At 44.0% G+C, this 19,428-nt stretch overlaps 1 protein-coding gene across 1 annotated transcript in view; it reads right to left on the bottom strand.

The window, feature by feature from the left end:
* Positions 1–19,428, bottom strand: part of RB1 (RB transcriptional corepressor 1) — a 1,127,793-nt gene that overhangs the window by 468,996 nt on the left and 639,369 nt on the right. Inside the window, exon 20 of the mRNA XM_053708021.1 lies at positions 8,702–8,901. Coding sequence (XP_053563996.1) covers positions 8,702–8,901 — 200 coding nt within the window. The remainder of the gene's footprint in view (positions 1–8,701; positions 8,902–19,428) is intronic.

The following is a 19,428-nucleotide window of genomic DNA, read 5'->3' as shown; positions in this document are numbered from 1 at the left end:
AAGGACGTCTCTCCCTTTGTCTGATCCTTAGACAACCTAGAAAGCAGAAAACTGCCTCTAAGAGGAAAACATTTGAGCTCGAAACAAAACTAGAGCGAAAACGGAAGGCAGCCCCCTACAAAATCCATCCCGGACCGAAGCATGTTCCCCATGCTGTCTTTGATTCAACAGCAGGTTATGCGTTCACTAAAAGTTTAGTCATAGAACACATAGCCATAAAAAACAAGGCTCTAACCATAAGGTACCAAGAGCTGGAACAGAGCCACCTACGCTCCCAATTTGCTAACTGGAAGGGAAGAAAATGAAATAAAGAGAATTAGCCAATATGCCGTCACAGACGGTTGCCATTGTAAGCCCTGTTGTGAGGCCTATAATGAATTTTAGTCCATTAGAACTATCCTCTAAGGGTATAGAAGTTCACGTAGTGATGGAAACTACTCCTTTCGCCCAAAGGAATATTGTCCAGCCTTTTAGCTGACACGACCATGGGAAACAGTCTGGTAAATATAATGCCTAAGGCACCCATTCCATCGGAAACTGAAATTCTCAGTAACATGGAGAAAACGATATACTAGCAATTCTTCCAGCGATGCTTTAAAGTTATGGAAAAATAAAGAAAGCATCATACCACGAGGGGAGTGTGAAGGACACGCAGGGCACTGTATGAGGGCCATATAATTTCGATTGAAACTATAGGAGAAATTTGTGGCAATTTGGTAACAGACTCCCCAACAGCAATTGCCGAAGAGGGAGTAGGTTCAAAAGAAAAAATAAATCAAATCAAAATCTGAACATAGGACACGATACTGTTCTTTTAAATATTCTTGAGTGCGTTTGTTTTATCCTTAGTCATAAAGGAGGAACAAAGAAACAGCTGAAGTTAATTTAATACAATGCACACAGAATAAGACGTTACTGTCTCTTTAATTCTGAAAGTAACTCATTCATGTGAGATTTTGTACCATCCTACGTCACCAGGATGAGTTAACAAACAAAACAGCCGCAATTCTTTTAATAAAATTTACACAGAAAAAACTCTTAATGTCTCTTTAAATTTAAAAGAACGTTTTATTTTCTGTCGGGCAGAAATAATCCAATAACAATATAAATACTGCTGTAACTAGACATTGCTATGTACATCAAAGCAAAGTCTCTGCAAAGAACTGCAGAGCACTGCATGTGGGTCACAAAATATTTTGGACACTATAAGTAGAAATTGTGGCAGGGATTGACCGGTGTCACCAAACTCCTAACAGCCACCGCTGTAGAAGGAGTATGTACAATAAAATTTGACACAGGAAAATATGTTACTGTTTCTTTAAATTACAACATTCTCTTATATTAACTGCAGAAATGGTAAAAGCAGTAACTAGGTTCAAACTCACAACCTTTGGGATGGCAGGCAGAGTACCTGACCACTGGGCCACAGGACCCCCATACTTTTGGTAAATAAACTTGCAAGGTATCTGTTACAGAAGCATTAGTTATTTTGTTGTGAAGAAACTTATTTCCCAGCAGCAATGCCTGAACCAGCCAAGCCAGCGCCTAAGAAGGGCTCCAAGAAAACTGTAACAAGTATCATTTCATAAAGGGTTAACTCTGTTCAGTTTTGAGAAAACTATTTTCTGAGGCAGGTTTCCTAGCATATTGTGTACTGTAATTAAGTTTGTGATAAGCATTCACTGCTAGGTGATAAGAAGGACTCAATTGTTTTCTTGTGTGTACTTGTTATCTGCGGTGGCCTGTCCAAGGGCTTTGTCTAAATGTGTGATGGGGGATTTTATGCTTCCCCCCCTGGGAGTGCCCTGTGTGCATGTAACCTAAATAAAAAAGCAGGCTGGGCATCCCAGTCCTCAGTTCTTGGTTGTCCCTCAATCGCAGCGTTGACTCGTTTTTGTGGGCAGAAGGGTATCCTAGCTGTACTACAGCTAAGGGGGATTATTCTACATTTGCGAGACTCATATAGAATACTATGGAAAGCAGTTTCTCCCCTCTTCAGCAATAGGAATCCAGGCTACTAAGCGGTCCATCTCTCAGCGAGACTAAGGGTAACCGTAACATTTGGCGGCAGCGGTGGAATTTTTTCCTGGATTTCCTAGGAGAGGTACAGAACGGATGGAGAGCGCTTACGAAAAATTGAAGCGTACAACCCTAAAGGATTTACTTGAAAGCAGAGGGGGGTACGCCAGCAACCGGCCGAGGAGAGAGCTGATCGCAGAATTGACCGAACTGGATCAGAGCTTCACAATGGCGGAAACACCGACCACGATTAGTGACGAAAAAACCAGGATTGTTCGGGAGAGGCTCTCACTGTACGGGCCGAACCCCTCCATGGAATTGGTACAGCAGTTGATGGCGGAAGCGGACAAGGATATACGAGAGACTCGAGCCCACTAACTCAACCTAGCGAACGCACACCGCAATGCTGAAGCCCCGCAGGTAATCATCCCTGTCGAAAATGCTGGGAGGCCCAAGATACCCTATGCGGCATTCGACCCTTCCTAGAGAGCGAGACAGGGATTGATGAATATTTGGGCGGACTTCGAAAGGCAATGTGCCCTGCACCAGATTCCCAACAGGGAGTGGGCCCACGATATTGTCTGGGAAACTATCCGGGCGAGCCCTGGAAGCCTTTCGTACTCTGGGTGCTGAGGAAGTGACACAGTATGAGCTAGTTAAGGAGACACTGTTGCGACGGTACGCAGTAACTCCGGACGCGTATCGCCGACAGTTTCGGGGCACGAAAAAGAAGCCTAACGATACCCATATGGAATGGGCGCACCGAATGCGGAGAGCGGCAAATCACTGGATGAGCGGAAGTAAAGCGGTGACTGGTGAGGAAATTTTACAATTGTTTCTCTTAGAACATTTTTATAATGGCATGGAACAGCAAGGGAAGGAATGGCTGCGAGACAGGCGACCTTCTACCTTAGAAGAAGCAGCCAAATTGGCCGATGAACATTATGACTCCCGTCTTCACGAACCCAGAGAGGTTTACCGTGCACCCCCTCGTGCTGAATTCCGAGCCCCGGTGCCCGCAGGGCCCGCCCGACACTCAGGACCACCCAATAACAGCTCTGAGCGTCCCAGACCGACTTGCCACCGATGCAAGCAACCAGGGCATTTCATGGCTAGCTGCCCCCTTAATACGCACCAGACACCCAGGAATTACAATTACCCCTCTGGGGCATATCGTCCGGCCCGGACCCTCTGTGTTAACCAAGAGGCCCCTATGGAGGAATATTTGGGGCCGCTTCACGAGGCGGACCCTGTATATGCTGCCTCAGATAACCGCCAGCACCATCGGCAGAAGGGTATGGCTCGAGGGGCGATCTACCGAGGGATTGAGAGACACAGGGGGCTACTATCACGCTGGTACAGAGTCATTTGGTGCCGGAGCACAAGCGATCTGGACAGACTGTGGCCGTTAGAGTGGCGGGGGGGGATGTGTACAAAATTCCAACAGCTAAAGTGCATCTTGATTGGGGAGCGGGAAAGGGGGCTGTGAACGTGGGCATAATGGATAATTTACCTGCCGAAGTACTACTGGGCAATGATTTGGGCCCCATGACTTCTGCCTATGCTCCAGTATGCAACAACGAGGCGGACCCAGTGACTACACGGGCCCAAGCCCGGACGGAGCGAGAACTCTCACCAGTGCGGGAGACACAGGTAAGACCTACCCCGACATTGCCTGACATGTTAGGCCCCATACCCTGGGACACCCCAGATGCTTTCGAGACAGAGTCTAAGACTGACCCGACCTTACAAAAGTACCGGGAACGAGCAGAGACCGGAGGGGGCGGGGCAGATAATGAAACATTCTTATGGGAAAAAGGGAAACTATACCGCTGGACAGAGAAAAGGGGACAGCGTAGGCGACAGCTGGTAGTGCCCCACAAATACCGTCAAGAAATCCTCAAGATAGGCCATGACATCCCCTTAGCAGGCCACCTAGCTGTAACCCGTACCCTACCCCGCATTACTCACACGTTCTTTTGGCCAGGGGTACACGCCGACGTTAGAACTTACTGTAACACCTGCGATGTGTGTCAACGAGTAGGAAGGCGAGGCGATCACCCTAAAGCCCATCTAGTAAATATGCCCATTGTAGAGGAACCCTTCAGCCGGGTTGCTATTGACCTAGTGGGACCACTGGCTACCCCTAGTCCCTCCGGTAAGCGCTACATTCTTACCGTAGTGGACTACGCTACCAGGTACCCAGAGGCTGTCGCCCTATCCAACATACAAGCGGATACGGTAGCGAATGCACTAGTACAGGTGTTCTCCCGGGTAGGATTTCCAAAAGAAATCCTATCCGACCGAGGCACCCAATTTACGGCTGAATTGACCCAACAACTCTGGCAGGTTTGCAAAATTAAGTCCCTCCTGAGCTCCCCATACCACCCCCAGACGAACGGGCTGTGTGAGAGGTTCAATGGGACCCTCAAGCAAATGCTCAAGACGTTCACTCAGGAATACCGAGACTGGGAACGCTTCCTGCCGCACCTCCTTTTTGCTTATCGGGAGGTGCCCCAGGAAACGACAGGGTTCTCTCCCTTCGAGTTGCTCTACGGAAGAAAGGTACGGGGACCCCTAAACCTGATCCGGGAGCACTGGGAGGGAGAGATGGAGACTGACGGTGTCCCCATTGTGCCATACGTGCTGGAACTCAGGGACCGAATGGAGCAATTAGCCAAATCCGTGCGGGCTAATCTCCAGTCGGCCCAGAGAAGACAGAAAGTATGGTACGATCGGGGGGCCCGAAAGAGAATCTTTACCATAGGACAAAAGGTGTTAGTACTTAAGCCGGTGAAGACAGACAAATTGCAGGCGTCCTGGCAGGGCCCCTACCAGATCGTAGAGAAAAGGGGAGACACCACTTATGTGATAGCTAGCTGCCACGACAACAATCTTAGAAAGACATTCCATGTAAACATGCTCAAGGAATATTTTGAGCGACCAGAGAACGTGACGGCCGTATGTTGTTCCCCTCAGGAAGGCCCCGACAGTCTACCCATTCCAGACCTATTAGAAAAGAGTCTCCCCACAGGTATAGTGGCTCAGGTTCAGATAGGAGACCGACTTAGCCCCACTGAAAGGGAGCAGCTCAACCAACTCCTACAGTCCAAACACCTCACCTTCTCCCCGAAGCCAGGGTACACTACTTTAACCACCCACCAGGTAGATACTCCGGGACAAGCTCCCTTGCGCCAGGCTCCGTACCGAATCCCCGAAGCAGTTAGGATAGGAATGAAGAAGGAGATCGATGAGATGCTCCAACTCGGGGTAATTGAGCCCTCCGATAGTCCCTGGGCCTCCCCAGTTGTCTTGGTGCCCAAGAAAGATGGGACCACCCGGTTCTGCGTAGACTATCGGAGGCTCAATGAAAAGACCGTGACGGACGCTTACCCTATGCCCAGGGTAGACGAGCTACTCGATCGTATAGCCAGGGGAAATTACCTGACCACTATTGACCTCTGCAAAGGTTACTGGCAGATTCCCCTGGCCCCAGGAGCCTATCCCCAAGTCGGCATTCGTCACCCCATTCGGCTTATATCAGTTTAGGGTAATGCCGTTTGGGATGAAGAATGCCCCAGCTACATTCCAGCGCTTGGTGGATAGGCTCCTGGATGGCTTCCAGAGTTTTTGCTTGCGCCTACCTGGACGACATAGCGATCCACAGTGAGTCATGGGAGGACCACTTAGCTCACATAGGAATGGTTCTGGATCAGATCCGGGCTGCTGGCCTGACTCTGAAGCCAGAAAAATGCCACTTTGGGATGGCCGAGGTACAGTACCTGGGTCACCGGGTGGGGTGTGGAAAGCAGCGACCAGAGCCGGCCAAGATAGAAGCTGTCGCCAATTGCCCACCCCCATCACTAAGACTCAGGTCCTAGCCTTCCTGGGCACGGCAGGGTACTATAGACGGTTCGTACCAGACTACAGCACACTTGCCAAACCCCTGACTGACTTGACCAAGAAGAACTTACCTCGACAGGTCCTGTGGTCTCCCCACTGTGAAACGGCTTTCCAGGCTCTCAAAAATGCTCTAATTAACGCTCCTGTCTTGGCGGCTCCAGCCCTTAACAAACGTTTTATCGTCCACACAGATGCTTCCATGTTCGGGCTGGGAGCCGTCCTCAGCCAAGTAGGCGAAGATGGAGGGGGAGCATCCAGTTGCCTACATCAGCCGGAAGCTCCTGCCCCGCGAAGTCAGCTATGCAGCGGTCGAAAAGGAGTGTTTGGCTTTGGTGTGGGCATTAAAGAAATTGACTCCCTATTTATATGGGCAGGAGTTCACTCTGGTCACCGACCATAACCCGTTGGTGTGGCTGAACCGGGTCTCTGGAGATAATGGCAGGCTATTACGTTGGAGTTTATCGTTGCAACCCTTCAATTTCACCATTACTTACAGACCTGGGAAACAGAATGGCAACGCCGACGGGTTGTCCAGACAAACCGACCTCAGCCCCGCATAACCAGCGGTCTGGACAGCCTTAGTCTGCCCCGAAAAGGGGTCAGACCGTGTCTGCCAGAGTGTTCCACAGAAAGGGAGCACTGTTACAGAAGCATTAGTTATTTTGTTGTGAAGAAACTTATTTCCCAGCAGCAATGCCTGAACCAGCCAAGCCAGCGCCTAAGAAGGGCTCCAAGAAAACTGTAACAAGTATCATTTCATAAAGGGTTAACTCTGTTCAGTTTTGAGAAAACTATTTTCTGAGGCAGGTTTCCTAGCATATTGTGTACTGTAATTAAGTTTGTGATAAGCATTCACTGCTAGGTGATAAGAAGGACTCAATTGTTTTCTTGTGTGTACTTGTTATCTGCGGTGGCCTGTCCAAGGGCTTTGTCTAAATGTGTGATGGGGGATTTTATGCTTCCCCCCCTGGGAGTGCCCTGTGTGCATGTAACCTAAATAAAAAGCAGGCTGGGCATCCCAGTCCTCAGTTCTTGGTTGTCCCTCAATCGCAGCGTTGACTCGTTTTTGTGGGCAGAAGGGTATCCTAGCTGTACTACAGCTAAGGGGGATTATTCTACATTTGCGAGACTCATATAGAATACTATGGAAAGCAGTTTCTCCCCTCTTCAGCAATAGGAATCCAGGCTACTAAGCGGTCCATCTCTCAGCGAGACTAAGGGTAACCGTAACAGTATCAATACCCCTCAGTAGGAAACTGCTAATGTACTCTCTGAGCAGTATGTTCCCTAAACACGAAAAACATAGGTTACAGTTTAAAATGTCAACGTCCCACTTTATTGCCCAGGCTGTCTCAATTATGCCTATAACATGGGAAAACATCTCTCTGTGGACCCAACATAAACTGATCCACATAGGAAAAGTGCAACAGGGCTCGAAACACTCCCAACCCCACGTGTGAGTTGACTTAACAAATCTTCTGGTCGACATGTAGAACTATTGAACTGCTGGGAGATGTAACAAGCGCGCTGTGTAAATGGCGTCCCCAAGGACCACTCATCGTGGACATCGCCAAAACAGTTATCTCCCGGGCGGTATCTTAGATTTAATAAACCACCGGGAGATAAAAAAAGGCGCATAATGAAAATGGAGGCTCTCAAGGACCACCCTTCGTGGGCGTACACAGATGTAACTCAGCTCCCGGGCGGCATGTCTGAGAGCAACACCAAAACGCTCAATTACCGCTGCAGAGGGAAAACATAATTTATGTAAGAGTCCATGAGCTAGTGACGTATGGGATATACATTCCTACCAGGTGCACAATAAGGAGGCACTTGAAGAAAGATGGGCTGCATGGTCAAGTCGCCAAAAGAAAGCCATTACTATGCGAATGCCACAAAATATCCCGCTTAAAATACGCCAAACAGCACAGAGACAAGTCTCAAACCTTCTGGCACAAAGTCATTTGGAGTGATGAGATCAAAACTGAGCTTTTTGGCCACAACCATAAACTCTACATTTGGAGAGGAGTCAACACGGCCTATGATGAAAGGTACACCATTCCTACTGTGAAACACGGAGGTGGATCGCTGATGTTTTGGGGATGTATGAGCTACCAAAGGCACAGGAGATTTGGTCAGAATTGATGGCAAGATGAATGCAGTATGTTATAAAAAAATACTGGAGGAAAATTTGCATTCATCAGCCCGGAAGCTGCGGATGGGACGTACTTGGACATTCCAACATGATAATGATCCTAAACACAAGGCCAAGTTGACCTGTCATTGGCTACAGCAGAATAAAGTGAAGGTTCTGGAGTGGCCATTTCAGTCTCCTGACCTCAATATCATTGAGCCACTCTGGGGAGATCTCAAACGTGCAGTTCATGCAAGACAGCCCAAGAATATACAGGAACTGGAGGCTTTTTGCCAGGAAGAATGGGCAGCTTTACCATCTGAGAAGATAAAGAGCCTCATCCACAAATACCACAAAATACTTCAAGCTGTCATTGATGTTAAAGGGGGCAATACACGGTATTAAGAACTGGGGTATGTAAACTTTTGATCAGGCTCATTTGGGTAGTTTCTGTTGTCATTATGATTTAAAAAGAGTAAACACAGTTGATTGATAATAAATGGCTTCAGCCAAACACTAACCATGAGTGAAAGAAAAGTTTTTGTGTTATCATTCATTGATAATAAGCAGTCTATTAAATTTATATATAAAGTTAAAAAAAGAAAAAAAGAAGTGGATAACATAACATGAAGCCAATTTACTTACAGACTGCCATGCCAAGGATTCCATAATCTGATGCTCACAGCGTTCAAGGTACTTGATCATGTCACGGCTTAAACTTGGTTCTGCTTTAATAAAGCTCTCAATCACCTTATAGAAGTCAAAAGCTTTTAGTTCAAAAGCTTTGAGAATCCATGGAAACGACAAGTCTGTTTCTGGACTGTACAGACGGTGAAAAGAATTTCCTAAATTAAACAAAATAATGATCAGTGATTAAATGGGTTCATTTAAAAGCACATTTAAGTTGAAAAAATATATCATGCATATGAAAGGAGTATTTAAATATGATAACATACATTTATGCATAAAAATTGATATTGATCATTAATATAACCTGATAAAGAGGTTGAACGCATTTTCTTTTGTCTAACCATACTTCAGATAGTGCACAAGCTACATTTGTGTACCTTAAATTTTATGTATCTTTTTTTTTTTTTGTATTTTATTACAATGTAACTGTTTTTATATATTATGTTTTAATAAATAAAAAAAAATATATATATATATATTTATTGAAGATTGGATTATATATATATATATATATATATATATATATATATACACACACACAGATATATATATATATATATATATATATTTATATATATTTTCACAATAGTGTTTGAATGCTGTCTATTATTTCTTTATCCATATTTATTAGTTTTGAAACCAACACAAAGTATATACAATAATATAACAATTCCCAGTACAATTATAAAGGATATCAGTTGAAATTCATCAATCTAAATATTTATTAATCCATATACAATGTATATTCTGTATCATAGACAAAACAGTGTCTAGGGGCCCCAATCATTCACATACCCATTCATTCTGTGAAAGACTTACTGTGAAATACATATGACTCTGAAGTATTTGATCAAGCATAAGTGACAAGCCGGATATATTCATATGACTGGGGTGCTTACACGTTTGTTCACGTGCTGCTCATATGTCTGTGGCTTACACATTATGGACTAACATGCTTGACTTCTGTCACTAACTCTGGACTGCTGATAACTTAGATCCGCCCTTGGGATGCCCTGGGGTGTTTTTGTTTTGCTCTTTTGCATATACTCATGCAGATTGAATGATTGTGTGAATGATTAGGGTCCCTAGACACTGTTTTGTCTAGGATACAGGATATACATTGTATATGGATTAATAAATATTTAGATTTATGAATTTCAACTGATATACTTTACTATTGTGCTGGGAATTGTGATATTATTGTATATTTGGTTAGGGGTGTTGACGCCACCCTATTCCATGCACTTTAAATATATAGATTGCCATTTGAGATAGTGCTGTCACAGTTGGATAATTGTAACACAAAGTGCATGTTTGTGCTTAAATTCCTAGGGACAATGGCTTATTCTGTAACAAGGACAATTACCGCCATTTCGTTGGTAGTGACACACTGGGTAAAAAAACTATTTTCAGCACAGAACCTTGATTTTCTAATATATTTTATAAGTAAAACATGGTCTTAAATGTGTTTTTAAAGGGACATTGTACTGTAAAATGTTCCACTTTTTTTTTTTTTTTTTTTTTTTTAAATGTGCAAAGGATTTTCTTCTTATTTACTTTACTGTGAAAACAACATGTATCTTTATTTGATAAATTAATTTTATGATGTTCAGAGTCCTTCACAGAAGAAGGCAAAGCACTGTAGCATTGCAGAACTTTACTCCTACGCCACCTACGTTTACCCGCATAGATGACAAACAAAGATGAAGGTTGTCTGAACTCCTTAGTAGCCAGAAGGTATTACTTTAAGGCATGAACCACATTTAGATTGTGAAGCAGATGCTCCTTCGCCGAAGGAGGATTGGAACATAAGGAAGGAACAAGAATCTCTTGAATAATGTTGCGATCTGACACCACCTTAGGAAGGAAACCTAACTTAGTATGTAAAACTGCCTTATCGGCATGAAAAACAAGGTAAGGGGGGTCACATTGCAAGGCAGAAATCTCGGAGAATCTACGAGCAGAGGCAATAGCCAAAAGAAACAAAACCTTTCAAGATAACAGTTTAATGTCAACATTATGCATGGGCTCAAACGGAGTCTGCTGCAACACACAAAGAACAAGATTGAGACTCCATAGCAGAGCCAACCTTCTAAACACAGGTCTTATCCTAGTCAGTGCCTAAACAAAGGACTGCACATCCGGAATCTCAACTAATCTCTTGTGAAGCAACACCAACAGGGCCGATATTTGTCCCTTCAGGGAACTAGCAGATAGACCCTTCTCCAGTACATCCTGGAGAAAAGATAAAACTCTGGCAACTTTAACCTTATGCCAAAAAAAAACTACGCTCCTCACACCAGTGCAGGTAAGTCCACAACACCTTATGGTAGATACGTTGAGTAACTGGCTTACAAGCTTGAACCAAAGTGTCGATGACACTCTCAGAGAAAACTCTCCTAGCTAAGACTAAGCGTTCAATCTCCACGCAGTCAGCCTCAGAGAATCTAGATTTTGATGAAGGAAGGACCATGTATCAGCAGGTCCCTGCGACAAGGTAAACTCCACGGAGGAAATGAGGACATCCCAACCAGATCCACGAACCAAGTCCTTTGCAGCCAGGATGGAGCAATTAGAATCACTGATGCTTTCTCTTGTTTGATGCGGGCCACCACACGAAGGAGAAGAGGTAATGGAGGAAAGAGATATGAGTCGGAACCTCCATGGAACCACTCGGGCATCTGTTAGAAACGCTTGAGGATGCCTCAATCTCGACACGTATTTGGGAAGTTTGGCATTGAGACGGGAGAACATGTGGTCTATCTCCGGCATCCCCCATCTGCTGCATATCTCTGCAAAGAACTCGGGGTGGAGAGACCATTCCCCCGGGTTAAAGGGCTGCCTACTGAGGAAGTCTGCTTCCCAGTTGTCCACACCCGGAATGTGGATCGCCGACAGTGTACAGTTGTGGGCCTCCGCATATTCTAGGATTTGAGAAACTTTTCTAATCGCTAAGAAACTTCTTGTTCCTCTCTGATGGTTGATGTAGGCTCTAGAAGTTATATTGTCTGACTGGAATCTGATAAATTGGGACGAACCCAGAAGGGGCCAAGCCTTCAGAGCATTGAAGATTGCCTGAGTTCCAAGATATTGATTGGAAGAGAGGACTCCTCTTGAGTCCACAGCCCCAGTGACTTTCTGGCACTGAAAACGGCTCCCCAGCCGGATAGACTGGCGTCCGTAGTCACAATCTCCCAGGACAATCTCAAGAAGCATGTGCCTTGGGATAGGTGATCTTGACAGAGCCACCAAGAGAGCGATTCTCTAGACAGGTTGTCCAGGAATTGTCTCAGCATGCATAGCTGTAAAGGTCTGAGATGGGAAACTGGCAAAGGGAATGATGTCCATACAAGACACCATGAGTCCAATCACCTCCATACAATGGGCCATCGAAGGTCTCAAGCAGGCCTGGAGGGCAAGAGATGCTGTTAGCTTGCAACGTTTCTTCATGGACACAGAGTCTTATTATAACTGTGCCCAGGAAATTTACTCTGGTATCTGGAGTAAGAGAACTCTTCCAAGTTTATCTTCCATCCATGTGACCGAAAAAGACTTAGAAGAAAATCTGAGTAATCCCTTGCTAGACGAAAAGATGGTGCCTGTACCAAGGTAAGGAGCTACAGCTATACCTTGTGTTCTGGCCTCCGCTATAAGAGCCCCGAGAACTTTCGTGAATATCCTTGGAGCAGTAGCTAAGCCAAACAGAAGTGCTATGAACTGGAAGTGCTGATCCAGAAAGGCGAACCTCAGGAACTGGAAATTATCCCTGTGGATCGGAACGTGAAGGTATGTATCCTTCAAATCTATGGTAGTCATAAACTGTCCTTCCTGAAACAGGTGATGTATTGATCTTATAGTCTCCATCATAAAGGAGGGGACACTTAGAAATTTGTTTAGGCACTTCAAGTCCAGAATTGGACGAAAATTTCCCTCCTTTTTGGGAACCACAAAGACCACTTTCTGATGCAGGGATAATTACTCCTAAGGAGACTAGATCCCATAAACAATCTAAAAAGGCTGTCCTCTTCTATGGTCTTGTAGACAGTCTGGAGAGTAGGAATCTGCCCCTGGGCGGATGAGATTTGAATCCTATTCGGTATCCCTGAGATACGACTTCCAGAACCCAAGGATCCTGAAACCAAGCGTCTGAGAAAAGCGACAATCTGCCCCCTACTCGATCCGATCCCGGATCGGGGGCTGCCCCTTCATGACGATTTGTCATCGGCGGGCTTCTTTGTCTGTACTTGTTCCAGGACTGAGCAGGCTTCCAAGTGCTCTTGGGCCTGAATGAAATGAGCGAAAATTAGAGGACTGCTGTCCCTTAGGTCTGTTCTTCTTATCCTGAGGTAGGAAGGCAGCTTTCCCCCCAGTAACCGTAGAGATGATAGAGTCCAGACCTGGTCCGAATAAGATCTTCCCCTTGAAAGGAATAGAAAGGAGTCTGGATTTAAGTCATATCCACAGACCAAGACATCAACCAGAGAGCCCTGCGGTCTAGGACGTCAAAACCTGAAGAATTAGCATTCAGGCGAATAATCTGCATATTCGCATCACAGATGGAAGAATTAGCTACTCTTAGAGGTTTATTTCTCTCCTTAATATCCTCGAGGGGAGACTCCACCTCGATAAGTTCTGACAGAGTCACACCAGTAGGTGGCGGCCCGGCCACCTCTTGAAATAAAAATCCAGCGTGCTGGAACATTCTCCTTAGAAAAGTTTCCAACTTCTTGTTCATAGGTTCTCTAAAGCAAGAGCTACCCTCAAGAGGGATAATAGTACGCTTAGCTAGCGTTTAAATAGTGCCCTCCACCTTAGGGATGGAGCCCCACAGCTCTAATTGAGAGTCAGGGACCGGGAACAATTTTTTAAAAGTAGCCGAGGGAAAAAAGGATGTTCCAATTCTTTCCCGTTCATTACTAATAATGTTCGCCATACGAACTTGTTCTGGAAAAGTTTGCGAGACCTTCCTGTCTTCATAAACCCTATCCAATTTAGAGATCTTAGGTTCTTCAGGTAGCTTAGCCTCTGGAACCTCTAGCGTAGACAGGACCTCCGTCAGTAAAAAAAACGTAGATGCTCAATTTTAAATCTAAAGGAGGGTTCCTCCGCCGGAGGAGAATTAGTAATAAAAGTCTCCGACTCCGAAAGTTCACCCTCTGATGCCACAGAAGTTAACTCATCCTCGGATAGCTGGGACATACTCGCTAGATCAGATTGGAAATTAGATGAATCTAAAACAGGAGACCTGTGTTTAACCTATCTCTTACATTTCCCAGAGATAGGTAGGACACTCAGGATCGCGGACACCGCCAATTGTAACTGTGCAGTAAAGTCTGCAGGAAAAGGTCCCCCTCCAGATGGAGAAATAGCTGTGCTGCAGGAAACTTGCATGTGAAGTGGTTAGGGTAGAAAAGGTAGTAATCTCTTGGGTCACAGAATCCTGAGAGGTTGATGGTGCAGAGGGACAAATTGCGCTAGGGTTAATTGCAGACTTAGCTCCCTTCTTAGACTTTAAAACAGTACCCAGGCAAATGGAACAAAATTGAGCAGGCAGGCAAACCACGGCCTCCTCACAATATAAGCAGGTATTATTAATCACTACAGAAGGAGTGGAACCTTCTAACTCATTATCAGAGTACTCAATAATAGGTACAGTATCTCACAAAAGTGAGTACACCTCTCACACTTTTGTAAATATTTTATTATACCTTTACATGTGACAATACTGAAGAAATGACACTTTGCGACAATGTAAAGTAGCGAGCGTACAGCCTGTATAACAGTGTAAATTTGCTGCCCCCTCAAAATAACACACAGCCATTAATGTCTAAACATTTGGCAACAAAAGTGAGTACACCCCTAAGTGGAAATGTCCAAATTGGGACCAAAGTGTCAATATTTTGTGTGGCCACCATTATTTACCAGCACTGCCTTAACCCTCTTGGGCATGGAGTTCATCAGAGCGTCACAGGTTGCCACTGGAGTCCTCTTCCACTCCTCCATGACGACATCACGGAGCTGGTGGATGTTAGAGATCTTGAGCTCCCCCACCTTCTGTTTGAGGATGCCTCACATGCTCAATAGGGTTTAGGTCTGGAGACATGCTTGGCCAGTCCATTACCTTTACCCTCAGCTTTTTTAGCAAGGCAGTGGTCGTCTTGGAGGTGTGTTTAGCATTGTTATGTTGGAATACTGCCCTGCAGCCCAGTCTCCGAAGGGAGGAGATCATGCTCTGCTTCAGTATGTCACAGTACATGTTGGCATTCATGGTTCCCTCAATGAACTGTAGCTCCCCAGTACTGGCAGTACTCATGTAGGCCCAGACCATGACACTCCTACCACCATGCTTGACTGTAGGCAAGACACACTTGTCTTTGTACTCCTCACCTGGTTGCCGCCACACATGCTTGACACCATCTGAACCAAATACGTTTATCTTGGTCTCATCGGACCACAGGACATGGTTCCAGTAATCCATGTCTTTAGTCTGCTTGTCTTCAGCAAACTGTTTGTGGGCTTTATTGTGCATCGTCTTTAGAAGAGGCTTCCTTCTGGGACGACAGCCATGCAGACCAATTTAATGCAGTGTGCGGCGTATGGTCTGAGCACCGACAGGCTGACCCCAACCCCTTCAACCTCTGCAGCAATGCTGGCAGCACTCATACATCTATTTCCCAAAGACAACCTCTGGATATGAAGCTGAGCACGTACACTCAACCTCTTTGGTCGACAATGGTGAGGCCTGTTCTGAGGGGAACCTGTCCTATGAAACCACTGTATGGTCTTGCCCACCGTGATGCAGCTCAGTTTCAGGGTCTTGGCAATCTTCTTATAGCCAAGGCCATCTTTATGTAGAGCAACAATTCTTTTTTTCAGATCCTCAGAGTTCTTTGCCATGAGGTGCTATGTTGAACTTCCAGTGACCAGTAAGAGAGAGAGTGTGAGAGCGATAAAACTAAATTTAACGCACCTGCTCCCCATTCACACCTGTGACCTTGTAACACTAATGAGTTACATGACACAGGGGAGGGAAAATAGCTAATTGGGCCCAATTTGGACATTACCACTTAGGGGTGTACTCACTTTTGTTGCCAACAGTTTAGAAATTAATGGCTGTGTGTTGAGTTATTTTGAGGGGACAGCATATTTACACTGTTATAGAGGCTGTATCATGAAAAGATATAAAAAAAATATTTACAAAATTGGGGGGGGGGGGGGGGTGCACTCACTTTTGTGAGATACTGTAGTAAACCCACAGTAGAAAGAAAAACGATAGAAAAATAAACGTTTTAAATATAGAAATGCACCTTTAAAAAAACAATGGCTGGGGAACTCGCCACCTCCTAGACCCAGACAAGTTATTAAGAAACGCTCCTCAGGAGTGCTGTCTGCAGCAGGATTGTAAGGAAGTGAATGAAGCCGCACCAGGTAATATGGTGCGCAAGGCAGGACCTTCCCTGCTATGAAAAAGTGTTTTTCTATTAATAGTTTTAGCTATTAGGAGCTGCACAACTTACAAAGTCATACCCCCCCAACTAGTCACGATTTTAGGGGTCTGTCCCCCTGTCCTGGGTTGCTAGCCATCTGTCCCGATTTGCCCCAGGTATTAAAAAAAAAAATGTTTATTTTTTTTTAAATTCTGTTGGTCCCATACTCAGAAGCAGCTGGATTTGCTCTGACATAGTTAGATACCTGTTATATTCCCTGTAGAAAAGGAATGGTGTATGGGTTAAGCAGGAGTAAGAAGGCTGTATACACTCTGACCACGGGTAATGGTGACCTCTCTAACCTACCTCTGGTAGTGATGATGTCTAACCCCTGGTGATAATACTAGCATGCCTTCAGTTTTATACAATGAGCAGTGCTAATACCAGGGTAACGAACAGTGGCAGCCGCAGACTGCCAGCTAATGTGTTTGCCAACCCCAGGACCCTATACAATTAATTACAGATACCCATATATGATGTAGTGTGTGTGTCTATCTGTATCCATAACTGTGTGTGTGTATCTGTATGTATAAGTTTATGCTATGTAGTGTGTGTGTCTGCATGTATAAATGTAAGCTATGTAGTGTGTGTATGTGTATCTGCATGTATAAGTGTATGCTATGTAGTGTGTGTGTGTGTGTCTGTGTGTCTGCATGTATAAGTGTATAGTATGTAGTGTCTGTGTATCTGCATATATAAGTGTATGCTGCATGTATAAGTGTATGCTATATAATGTGTGTGTATCTGCCTGTAAGTGTATGCTATGTAGTGTGTGTATCTTCGTGTGTAAGTGTATGCTATGTAGTGTGTGTGTATCTGCATGTATAAGTGTATGCTATGTAGTGTGTGTATCTGCATGTGTAAGTGTATGCTATGTAGTGTGTGTATCTGCATGTGTAAGTGTATGCTATGTAGTGTGTGTGTATCTGCATGTGTAAGTGTATGCTATGTAGTGTGTGTCTATCTGCATGTATAAGTGTATAGTATGTAGTGTCTGTGTATCTGCATATATAAGTGTATGCTGCATGTATAAGTGTATGCTATATAATGTGTGTGTATCTGCCTGTAAGTGTATGCTATGTAGTGTGTGTATCTTCGTGTGTAAGTGTATGCTATGTAGTGTGTGTGTATCTGCATGTATAAGTGTATGCTATGTAGTGTGTGTATCTGCATGTGTAAGTGTATGCTATGTAGTGTGTGTATCTGCATGTGTAAGTGTATGCTATGTAGTGTGTGTGTATCTGCATGTGTAAGTGTATGCTATGTAGTGTGTGTCTATCTGCATGTATAAGTGTATACTATGTAATGTGTGTGTGTATCTGCATGTATAATTGTATGCAATGTAGTGTGTTTATCTGCATGTGTAAGTGTATGCTATGTAGTGTGCTACTGTGCATTTTTGCTGACTTTAAAGGCCAGAATCTAGAATATTAATGGGGAATGCAGAGAGCAGTTTTAAAGAATTTATTATTAAATGTCCAATTAAGATAAAAATATTTAGCAAGGTCTTTGCAAAGGCTTATTAAATACATAGCTCACATAGCCATACCAGTGGTTTGAGCTTGTGTTTGATTTGCTGCCTGTGTATTAAAATATATGACTTTATTTAGAATTTTATTTATATTACTTTGGTCTTATGATTTTTTAAGCCCTGCCCACCACATTTAATTTTTTTGCGGGGGGGGGGGGGTCCCTCTTTTGAATTTTGAAATGTTGGGAGGTATGCAAAGTGAAAATGAAACCTGCCTGTTCCAGCCAAAAGTACAGTCTAAATGAGCCGTGAAAATGTTTTTCACAAAATTGAAAGCAGTATATAAACTCCCCAAACTGTTCCCAATAAACTCCCACTGATGAGATATTAACCCCTGATCCTACTGAGGTATAGAGGAGTCACACTGTGACCCTATATAAGGTGTCCCTGCTATATGAAAATAACAGACTTACCCTCTAGGATCCGTGCTGTGGAACAGATACTGTCTCTCAAGTGTGACAGCCTTGTAGCGATGCTCTGTCAGGGACCTGAGTGTGGAAAAGCAAGCAGTGTAACTCATTAGCTCTGATTGCTCAGGAGTTGTTAGATAGACACAGTCTGGATGGCTTTGCAGAAAAAACGTTCCCTGCATCTCCAGACTAACTTTCATCAATACTCTCACTGAGAGTTTTATATGATTACTTAAAACTGCAGTCCTCTCTTGAGTCCCGTTAAGGACTATCCGAATCTTCTGAAACTTCTCTGCCATCCTAATCTAGTGACAAAAGGCAAAGAATGACTGGGGGGATAGGGAAAGTGAGAGGGATATTTAAGCCTTTGGCTGGGGTGTATTTCCCTCCTTCTGGTGTTGTATTTCCCAACAGTAAGGAATTAAGTCGTGGACTCTCCCTGCCTTATTGAAAGAAAAATGCTCTATTTCTGTTTAAATGTAGTGAACAAAAACAATTGCTAATATTCACACAACAGACTGTATCATCAAACTAAGATTAACCCCTTAATGACCGGAACATTTTTCAATTTTCTTACCCTTAATGAGAATGGCTATTTTTACATTTCTGTGGTGTTTGTGTTCAGCTGTAATTTTCCTCTTACTCATTTACTGTACCCACACATATTATATACCGTTTTTCTCGCCATTAAATGGACTTTCTAAATATACCATTATTTTCATTATATCTTATAATTTACTATAAAAATTTTTATAAAATATGAGGAAAAAATGGAAAAAAACACACTTTTTCTAACTTTGACCCCCAAAATCTGTTACACATCTACAACCACTAAAAAACACCCATGCTAAATAGTTTCTAAATTTTGTCCTGAGTTTAGAAATACCCAATGTTTACATGTTCTTTGCTTTTTTTGTAAGTTATAGGGCCATAAATACAAGTAGCACTTTGCTATTTCTAAACCACTTTTTTTTTCAAAATTAGCGCTAGTTACATTGGAACACTGATATCTGTCAGGAATACCTGAATATCCATTGACATGTATATATTTTTTTTTAGAAGACATCCCAAAGTATTGATCTAGGCCCATTTTGGTATATTTCATACCACCGTTTCACCGCCAAATGCGATCAAATTCACTTTTTCACACATTTTGTCACAAACTTTAGGTTTCCCACTGAAATTATTTACAAACAGCTTCTGGAATTATGGCACAAATGGTTGTAAATGCTTTTCTGGGATCGCCTTTGTTCA

The sequence above is a fragment of the Bombina bombina genome, chromosome 3 (genome assembly GCF_027579735.1).
Source record: "Bombina bombina isolate aBomBom1 chromosome 3, aBomBom1.pri, whole genome shotgun sequence".
Classification (NCBI taxonomy): Eukaryota; Metazoa; Chordata; class Amphibia; order Anura; family Bombinatoridae; genus Bombina; species Bombina bombina.
The sequence above is the reverse complement of the archived record's forward strand: the minus strand, read 5'-3'. Positions and strand labels throughout refer to the sequence as shown.